General features: G+C 44.2%; 1 protein-coding gene across 2 annotated transcripts; it reads right to left on the reverse strand.

Annotated features, from left to right (window-relative positions):
- Nucleotides 1-923: 923 nt before the first annotated feature.
- LOC123156792 (stomatin-like protein 2, mitochondrial) lies at nucleotides 924-9,622 on the reverse strand. Of its 2 annotated transcripts, XR_006478408.1 has the most exons (10): nucleotides 9,392-9,622; nucleotides 9,064-9,310; nucleotides 7,103-7,252; nucleotides 6,339-6,396; nucleotides 6,078-6,170; nucleotides 2,203-2,235; nucleotides 1,730-1,821; nucleotides 1,541-1,600; nucleotides 1,131-1,456; nucleotides 924-1,056 (listed from the first exon to the last, which is right to left on the reverse strand). XR_006478408.1 is itself a non-coding variant. In XM_044574975.1 (9 exons), exons 1-9 carry the CDS (start codon nucleotides 9,505-9,507, stop codon nucleotides 1,205-1,207), a joined length of 1,101 nt encoding a protein of 366 aa, XP_044430910.1. In that variant the 5' UTR covers nucleotides 9,508-9,622; the 3' UTR covers nucleotides 924-1,204. The 2 variants fall into 2 exon arrangements, 1 of the variants encoding a protein (XP_044430910.1); XM_044574975.1 differs by having other exon boundaries at nucleotides 924-1,456.
- Nucleotides 9,623-9,965: the final 343 nt, after the last annotated feature.

Below are 9,965 nucleotides of genomic sequence, written 5' to 3' on the forward strand. Positions count from 1 at the left end.
AGGTTTAGGGCCTTGCTGTTTTGTTTTTCGGCCGTCCGTCGCTCGCCTTCGTTGGTGTGCTCGACGGAGGAGTTTGAATAAGTTCTCCTCCAGATCCCTTCAGACGCGGAGCTGTCCTTCGTCGGCCATGGATCTGGGAGGATGGTGTGCCATGCAGGGTTGGCGTGCCGGCGGCGACGACCCTGCCGAGGCTTTTGTTTCCTTGGCTAGCCGCGTCACGGCGGCGTCTCCTCCACCGCCGACGGGAAGCCGAGGATGGCTGTACAAGAGTTCGATGGCCTCCGCAGGTCGTCTTCTTCAATGGCGACAGCGGTGACCATCTCAGGTACGCGGGTGTTTCGGAGCAGGGATTGTGGTTAGCGGGAGGCGGATCCGGCCTTCTCCTTCGACCCTGTTGTTCGAAGTTGGCGGATTTGCGATCCGGCGAGCATGGGGTTGGTCCCGGCCGACGTGCCACAGTGCTCTTGAACCCGCCGTTCGCGGTGGGTCGCTCATTCGGCTCACAAAGCTTTTCATGCGATGGTGCTTCGTCGGATCACGGCGTGTTGGGCGTTCGTCTTCCTCTCCCTCAACGGTGCTTCGGCGGCCGCGACGGGCGATGCAGGGCATCGACGACGAGTTATGCAGGGACCCCCAAGGGCCTGATTGTAATCTTGTTTCTTTTTCTGGGGTGTTTTCTGCTTATGTTCTGGAAACCTGTGTGTTCTGGGTCCTTCGTCTGGGTGCTACTACATGTGTTGTACTCCTGTTTGCTATATGAATGGCATGTGGTGCTTCAAAAAACTCCGCGGAGTGGAGGAGTGGAGAGATTCCAAAAGGGGCCTTAATGCTAAGAACGAAAATCCGGAGTAAAACCATTGCAGAAGTAAATTGAGCAGGACGTCATGCAAACTGTGAACATGTAAAACTGACATCGGAACACATGAATAAAAGGCTGCGGTGAAATATTGCCATCAATAGTATGCTGACATCGTGAGCGATATACTTGCATTACACAAGTCTTGCAGGCTGCCGTCAAAATCTCCCCAGTCGCCTAGCCTCCTTTGCATTTGGCGCCTGGATAACTAATGTCAGGTCAATTGCCATATCAACCTAAGCCGACTCGACATCACATGAATTAAGCTCGAAACCTCAAATGCTGCTGGTGTTTTCAGTGACACCCTCCTATCTAAAAAGGGTTCCCTTCGGTACTTGAACAGGCTGATCATTCTTTACGCTTCTGCAGGGAGAACGTGCTGCCATGGCCTGTTTGCGTGCTGGGTGGCATCGCGCTCGTCACAGAAGGCAGGCCGAACGTATCGGCCTCTTCTTGCGGTCCTGCTTCCTCAACTTCTTCTGCCTGTTGGTTCCCTCCTTTCGGGCTGCTGGACTGGCTTATGTGCTTGTATATCTGGAGAGACTGGGCTATCATAGATGATGGGTTGCCAGCGTCGCTTGGAAGAAGCATTGTCGTGGTCTACATTTCATAATGAAACATCAGTACTTTGCCAAACACCATAAGGATTCATGAATCAGGGAAATGAAACTTAAAACATCTCACATTCTTGGCCAGAGCAGCAAATGCTGTGATGTACTGTTCAGCGATTCTCAGTTTTGCAGCCTGACAGGAGAGAATGAACAGCACAACATGAGCAGCAAAACCTTACTGTTTTGATAGATAACTTCTCCATAAGCAACTGTAATGTCAATTAAATGCGATATTAAAATGGGAGTTGGCAAATCATGATACCTCAGCACTGCCTTCAGCTCTCATGGACTCTGAGACCATTCTAATCCCTTCGGCGGTAGCTTGTGACTTGGAAAGAATCGCTTCAGCCTCACCTGATGTTTATTACCAAAAATAAATGAGCCCAAATGGCACACAAATTCCCCTTCAGAAAAAAAAATACAAAACAAAATGTTTCAACCTAACCAAAACAATCCACACTAGCAGCCCAATCTTCAAATGAGCAAGATGATGAAAAAGATAAATAGAATAAAGAGGATGCATGATGTGAGCACAATTATGACAAAACTTATCAGGTGAATGAGGACCATATCTGAAGAAGAGGTTAGCACGACAAATGGGGAGATGGGCAAGTTTGAAAGCAAGGAGGGTGATGGCAGAACAAATAGCACAAGCAGAACTGATGCATGCTACACATATCAATAGACCACGTTGTCTTTGCAGCATAGAAATGGTAAGGTTTGAATTGAACATACCTTTTGCGCGGTTTGCCTGATCCAACATAGCCCCTGTTAAGAATAAATGGTAGGTGTCAAACATAAAGACCCAGCTTTTAATAAAATTTCATATAGGTCATACTACTATATGCGCATGTTATCTGAGCCGCTGGTCCTCCTTCGGATCAGAGCAGTTGGTTGTATAAACTAACGTATTCAGGATTCTAACACTATTATTATATGAGCGCTGCTATGCACACAACGCTGTGCCGACGATTTGTGCACAACAGCGCATATCAGTTCGTCCATGCATACCATCAAAGTGCAGTAGACGGCTGGATTGCCTATTGTGCCGCTGTCGTGCAGGCATGCATTGTCCGCACAGCAGTTTTGTTATTGCATAGTGCTCGCATAACCTGTCCCTACTTCATAAATGTTGGGGCCCTCATCGGTCCTATACGGTCATGGCGTCAGCAGACTTTGCAGGACTGGGTGCGAGGCCATATGATCTGCTGACGAGTCGTACCAATGAAGCCAACGGCCCAATTCATTGGCTGCTGCCAATTGTCCACATCAGTTTCTTTATTCTACTCTTACAACCAGCCTGGACCCGAAACAAGAATTCAGGATTCTTTTTGGATCCGTTCGAATTTTGGGTCATACTTTGACTATCTATTTGACTAAAAATATGAGATGTATATTATAAAAACTATACTATTAGATATTTGTTCGAAAGAGCTTTCCTACCGTATAAGTATTGTGACATATAGTTCATATTTTATTAGTTAAATTTTATGATCAAAATGTAAGGGGCCCAATAAACCCCAACACAGGAAGTAGCTCATAGAAAACCTCAAATGGTCTTCTTGACATCATCATCAGCTTCGAATCTACTTATTTGCCCACAGAGATTCCATAGAGACCGTTTCGTGAGTGGCACTTTCTCCACTGCTCCGAAGAACTCTCTAATAATGTTGTACACCTTACCAATGTTGATGTTATTCTTCCTCGAATTACTAATTAGGTCCCTTGTGTACACATCAATGTGCTTGTGAGATGGCCAATGCATCATCTCCCTGCATATTGGTGTCAGGATGTGATTGTGCTTCACTCGATGCTCCGTTATGTACCATCCATTGTCCACCGTGCATAGCAGCCTAATCATCACTGGGCATTCACACCGGTGGGACCTTGTGTTCTCACACAATGGTTTCCCCTGTTTCTTTAACCAATCTCCTGATTAGTTACACCCTTATTTTCAGAAATGGGCACAAATATGCATAAATAGGGACTTACCGAGTACCCGCAAACAAGATCCTGATTGTATCCCCATTGAGATGTGGAGAGGCCTCGGAGACATAGCGATAGTATCGCTAACTAAGCTTTTCAACCTCATTTTTGGGGCAAACAAGATGCCAGGAGAATTGAGGCGTATATTAGTAGCAATCTTCAAGAACAAGGGGGATGTTCAAAGTTGTACTATTTACCGTGGAATTAAGTTGATGACCATAAAATGAAGTTATGGGAGAGTCATTTGAGCACCGCTTAAGAGGAATGACAAGCGTGACTAAAAATCTGTTTAATTCCATGCCTGAGAGGTCGGCCATGAAAGCCATTTTCTTGGTACGACAACTTATGGAGATACAGGAAGCAAAAGGACCTGCATATGGTGTTCATTGACTTGGGGAAGGCCTACGATAAGATACCGGAAATGTCATGTGGTGGTCCTTGGAGAAACAAAGTCCCAACAAAGTACTCCTTCTGTAAACTAATATAAGACCGTTTATATTAGTCTACATAGGGAGTACATTACACCCATTAAGGACATGTACGATAATGTTGTGACAAGCGTTCGAACAAGTGATGGCTACACTGATAACTTTCCGATTAAAACTACACCAAGGGTCAGCTTTGAGCCCTTATCTTTTTGCCTTGGTGATGGATGAGGTCACAAGGGATATAAAAGGAGATATCCCATGGTGTATGCTCTTTGCGGATGATGTGGTGCTAGCCAATGATAGTCGGACTGGGGTTAATAGAAAGTTAGAGCTTTGGAGACAAACTTTGGAATCAAAAGGTTTTAAGCTTAGTAGAACTAAAATTGAGTACAAGAGGTGTGGTTCCTGTACTACTAGGCACAGGGAGGTTAGCCTTGATGGGCAGGTGGTACCTCATAAGGACACCTTTCGATATTTGGGTCAATGTTGCAGAAGGATGGTAATATCGATGAAGATGTGAGCCATCGAATCAAAGCGGATGGATGAAGTGGCGCCTAGCTTCTGGCGTTCTCTGTGACAAGAGAGTGCCACAAAAGCTAAAAGGCGGGTTCTATAGGACGGCAATTAGACCCGCAATGTTGCATTGCATCGAGTGTTGGCCGACTAAAAGGCGACATGTTCAACAGTTGAGTGTAGCGGAAATGCGCATGTTGAGATGGATGTGTGGCCGCACAAGAAAGGATCGGGTCCGGAATGATGATATACATGATAGAGTTGGGGTAGCACCGATTAAAGAGAAGCTTGTCCTACATCGTCTGAGATGGTTTGGGCATGAACAACGCAGACCTCCAGAAGCTCCAGTGCATAGCGAATGGTTAAAGTGTGCTAATAATGTCAAGAGAGGTCGGGGTAGACCAAGCTCAACATGGGAGGAATTCGTAAGGAGAGATCTGAAGGACTAGAATATACCAAAGAACTAGCCATGGACAGGGGTGGGTGTAGAGCATAGAGCATTCACGTGCAATAACCATGAGTTGGTTCCAAGATCTAATGGGTTTCAGCTCTAGCCTACCCCAACTTGTTTGGGACTAAACTCTTCTCACACCAGATACCAAACCCATGTTCCCAGAAATATAGGTTATAGAAGTCACATGCCTCTGTGAGTGAGTCTAAGGTGGCACTCAACTCTGGTTTACGCACTTCATTTCCAGGGCTGTCTGCAAAGCCTTTGATGTTTTTTTCTAGAACCCTCATCGTGCTAGGTTATGGTGCTCTTTCAAGTGGGTTACTACCAACTCTAACCCTTTGGTAAACAAATGGAAGCTTATTTAACGACCGACCACATCTCAACGACAAGTACCAATGACATGCTAATATGCTTATTCCTAGCAAATCCAAGTATGACATGTATAGACGCCACGGTGCATCATTGACCACTTAATACATACTAAGCCAAGAAAATGATTGTTTGATCCCAAAAAGAAGGCCACTGACTGTCTTTAAAATGCCTAGTGTCAGTTCAGCAATCTGTCAGTACCTTCAGAAATAATCTTTCCTACGTTAACACACGCCGCCTCACGGATTCAATCTACTTGTAAATATGAATGAACAATTCATTTGCGACCCCCCATCATGCTCAGTGGCATACATAATACGCACTGCGCCGTACCGATTTCCAACCTGTTCTATCTGCTCCTAAAACAGTCAGGGATTCCACACTAGCGCTTGCTGTCCCCCAAGTCAGAATTACGAACTGCGAATTTGTTACATTCTGGTAGTTGTTTAGCTCTTAATCTACCCCGGCGCCTGGGGATCCGGCTTGATGGCAGATTTACCGGACTCGGAGGGCGCCCTGTTTCTGCTGTTAGCATCATCCGGACGAATATCTGCCGCTCGCACAAGTCTCATTTAATGAAGGCGGCAGCGATCCATCGAGCAACTCGTTCGGTCAGGATAATGGGACTATATGCCGGTATGAACCATATTGCCGCGCCGCAACTTTTATTATTATTTTCAAGCAATCACTGCTACTAAAATAGGTTAACATAGACATCACTAACACTAAAGCACTTGGGATGAATTAATGTGGTTAAGCTACAATAAAGGTGGATTCCATCTCATATGTATCCCCTTTTCAGATGAATTATTAGAGAAAATACCAATTTGAACAAAGATAAAAGATCATGTGCTACTCACCTTCTGACTGGAGAATTTGAGCACGCTTTCTCCTTTCTGCCTCTGCTTGCATCTCCATAGCATTCTTCACGCCCGGTGGAGGAGAAATGTCCCCTGCAAAGTCGGTTTGGAAATATCAGAAATTTAACAGATATATAAATCTAATAGGTCAAAAACAGGAAAAGGTACTGATCTCAGAGGAAAGTAATATGCAGAATCGGTTTAGAAACACCAGAAATTAAACAGATATAACTGTAATATGTCAAAAACAGAAAAACATACTGATCTCGTAACGAAGACACTTCAAGCCCCAGTCTGTCGAAGCCTCATTTATGGACCTCTGTCAAAAAAGAATTTCAGAAGGTACCATGTATAACTGTGCTGAAGTATGGTAAGGAGATGGAAATAGTGAAGCCCATTACATTAGAAGAAAAGTAGCACATGACTTTGTAAGATTAAGTTGCTTCTTGGTTAAGTTGGCTAGTTAGAAGGGGCATGATTTTAAGATACAACTACTTCATGACAGACATTTAGTGACAGTGATCCACAGAAAAAGGCAATCAATCTTCAAAGGAATTGTACAATTATTCTTCAGAGAAGAGCTTTATATACAGAACTGGTAAATACAAACTAGGATGTTGTTGCTGGAAACTCAGATGCAATAAAGTTATTTTACCTTTCAGGCTTTCACATTTAATGTTACTGTATAAAGTAAAGACCCTACTGTTTTTGCAACTGCTCTTTACATTCCATGTTTATATTTGTAAGTTAATTCCTCGTTCTTGCAAAAAATATTTAATACATAAACCAACATTTATTTTACCATCAGAGCAATGTAAACAACCACACTTAACAAAAAATAGATGAGATGAGAACAAGGATTTGTTGGTATATAGATGATGTACAGACCATAGTATTACAATTAACATAAGAACACTGCCCATTACTTTTATTACTTATAATAACTTGTAGGTGCTGTTCTCTGCAACAGTTGCCTTGATATATAAAGAAAAACAAATAGCTCAGATGCGAACAAAATGTCATACCACAATCTTCTCATTCAATGTGTCTCTCTCTTCAAAAGTCTTGTCCAAGGTTATCTTTCCAAGCTCACTTCTCATAGTTGTCTGCGCAAGTTGAATGACTGCAAAAATGGGATTCTCCACGCCATATGAAGCACGGTAAGGATCAACAATCTGCAAAGTTCAAAAACAGAAAGATAAGAATTAATACTAAGGACTTGTCAATTGCCAGCAACAGTCTCTGATTTCCAGAACGCTGACAGTAGAAATGCAAATCCCCACACACTTCACAAAGTAAATAATCAAAACACAATACTTACTATATATCTTAAGTTCTTAACAAGAGAATGGAGAAATGTCCCTTTTTTTAGTTAACTTGCAGATGCATAAATTAGACTAGTAAATAACAAGAATGCTCAATATGAACCTGTACAGTGGAAAGAGCATAAACACACATAACTAATTAATCAACTGTGACGAAGTTATCTGAAAGTGTCAGATATCCTCAACACAGATAAAGCAAGCTTGCTAACTATTACGATCAAACAAAACATATACATACCCAGGAAATACAAATCTAACTACCAATTACGCCATTCATCACAGTAGCCATCCAACCTGAACCATTTCAACAGCATTGAATCAAAAAAAAAACTAAGTGTGGTCCCATGAAGCCTGTGAAGATTACATGACAAGGAAATGAGCAGTACATGTACAAATGAAACTCATTGCAGTGGAGCTTTACCATCTATATCCCCAAACAATCTAAACAGGATCTACCCCAAACCTGTGAAATGCTCAACAATGGACCTACAAATTACCAAGAGAGCACCTAAGTCGATTATTATTACAAATGTATGCACCCTCTGCAAATGAAATTTGAACAGCAGCATATCCACACAAAGTTGCTTTTACAGTCAATTGTTACTGCTGTGGCCCTAGGTCAGACCCTAACACTTTTGTGCACCACAAGTCCAGAGCATTGTTCATTATGGACCCTCATCACCTACCAGATGCACATAAGCCAGATTAACATGGACAGCAGACAAGGTATGGAAGAATGATACAAGTGCCAACATGCGAGTCGAAACTAGAAGCAGTAGGGAACAACATTGGTTGATATCATGTAACTGACAGGGGATTACATGATGAGGCCATGCATCATCTTAACTTTGCTAATGCTAGAGTCATTGAAAGTGAGCCCATGCATTGATCACGTTAAACATAGGCCATGGCATCTACAGCTCAATGCAATCAGGAGGAGCATATGCTATACCCATCCTCAAGTCCTACAGAAGTAGATCAACCTGCACCAACTGGACACCCGGTGCCACAATAAACCCCAATATCCCCACAGAAGTAGAGCAACCTGCACCAACTGGACACGCAGTGCCACAATAAACCCCAATATCCCATGCTGATAAATACCGGAAAAAGAATACCAACTATGGGATATCTTTTCTGTCCTAATACAAGGCAAGCTGACTCTGTGAATGTTTCAGAGGTGGATAACTAAGGTGAACAGAAATCTTGAGTTTGCTCAGGAAGTGGCCACAAGAGGAGTAATTTACAGATATAAGCATCACACACGAAATCTGTTTTAACAACCAGATGAATTGTCCTAAACTCCAAATCAAGTATTATCTACCTGCCTTCACACTTCCAGCTTGGTTCTCCAGAGTAATTTCCATTGTGACAGAACTTCCGGATTGGAGTATCAAACCACCACCAACAGCAACAATACAGCATGAACTTGAGGCTATAAAAATCGATCATTGAGGCGCATTTCTAAGACCAGATGATCTGTCCTAATTCAATGTGATGGTGGCTCATGACAACATATAACACGAAACTTCTACCGAAACACGCCGCATCCATCCACCATCTCCCCTAGACGACCGGATAAGCACCAGACCCCTAGAAGTAACAGCAGAAATGCAGCCTCGCTAGTGAGGACCAAAAGGCAAGGCGAGAACGAGGTATACCTTGACGTAGAGGACGCCGTCGATCTGGATGACCACGTTATCCTTGGTAATAGCGGACTGGTCGGGGATGGGGATGGCTTCCTCCTTGAGAGAGTGCACGTAGGCGATGCGGTCGACGAGGGGGACGAGCCCGTGGATCCCGGAGTCGAGCGTCTTGAGGTACTTGCCGAAACGCTCAATCACGAAGGCCTTCTTCTCCGGCACGATGCTCACGCCCCAGTTCACCGGCGTGCTCAGCGCGTCGAACCTGGTACCACCACACGGCGAAACGTCAGACCGCTAGAAGGTTCCGGAACGCGGAAGGAAGTGCTAGGGATTTAAGCGTTACCGTGAAACCTCGTCACGGGCGTAGTAGCGGGACATGGAGCGGGCGGCGCCGAGCTGGCGGGGAAGGAGGAGAAGCTGCCGCGCGGGGGCGGCGGATCGGCGGAGGAGAGTCGCCATCGTGCGAAATCGAAAGGGAAGAAAGTGCTGGGCTTTTCGGGCGACTCGGGTAGACGTAAGGAAGTGTGAGGTTTTTCCTCCCGTGATTTAGGCGAGTCGATACTCTTCTCTACTCTATTTTTCTTATTTATTTATTTATTTTCTTCTCCATCACAAAAATAATACCATTAGAAACTTCAAATACTATTCTCTCGGGCTAATGGTATAACAAGCGTGGGGCGCACCCTCAGGGATAGGCGTGCTGGGTGGCTCACAAGCCACCCTACACTCCGTTTGCACTGCTTTTTGGCTTATAAATTCTCGCGTATTCTGAAACCCTCAAAGCGAGACTCGAAATGATTTTATTATCGTTGCAAGCCTCTGTTCTGAAGTGATCTTATCCAGAGGCCTATTTTGGTACTCTATCGGAGGGGGTGGAATCATTGGGAGGCTATCTTCATCAACCTTGCTCCCTCCAT

The sequence above is a fragment of the Triticum aestivum genome, chromosome 7B, assembly GCF_018294505.1.
Source record: "Triticum aestivum cultivar Chinese Spring chromosome 7B, IWGSC CS RefSeq v2.1, whole genome shotgun sequence".
NCBI lineage: Eukaryota > Viridiplantae > Streptophyta > Magnoliopsida > Poales > Poaceae > Triticum > Triticum aestivum.

What these genes read in the sequence shown, in the direction of transcription:
- LOC123156792 (XM_044574975.1), bottom strand. Translation starts at nt 9,507, where the DNA reads ATGGCGACTCTCCTCCGCCGATCCGCCGCCCCCGCGCGGCAGCTTCTC. An exon ending in TCAAATTCTCCAGTCAGAAG is followed by an intron (nt 2,236 to 6,077) that starts GTGAGTAGCACA and finishes TATTCTTAACAG; the next exon opens with GGGCTATGTTGGATCAGGCA. An exon ending in GAGCTGAAGGCAGTGCTGAG is followed by an intron (nt 1,601 to 1,729) that starts GTATCATGATTT and finishes CTCTCCTGTCAG; the next exon opens with GCTGCAAAACTGAGAATCGC.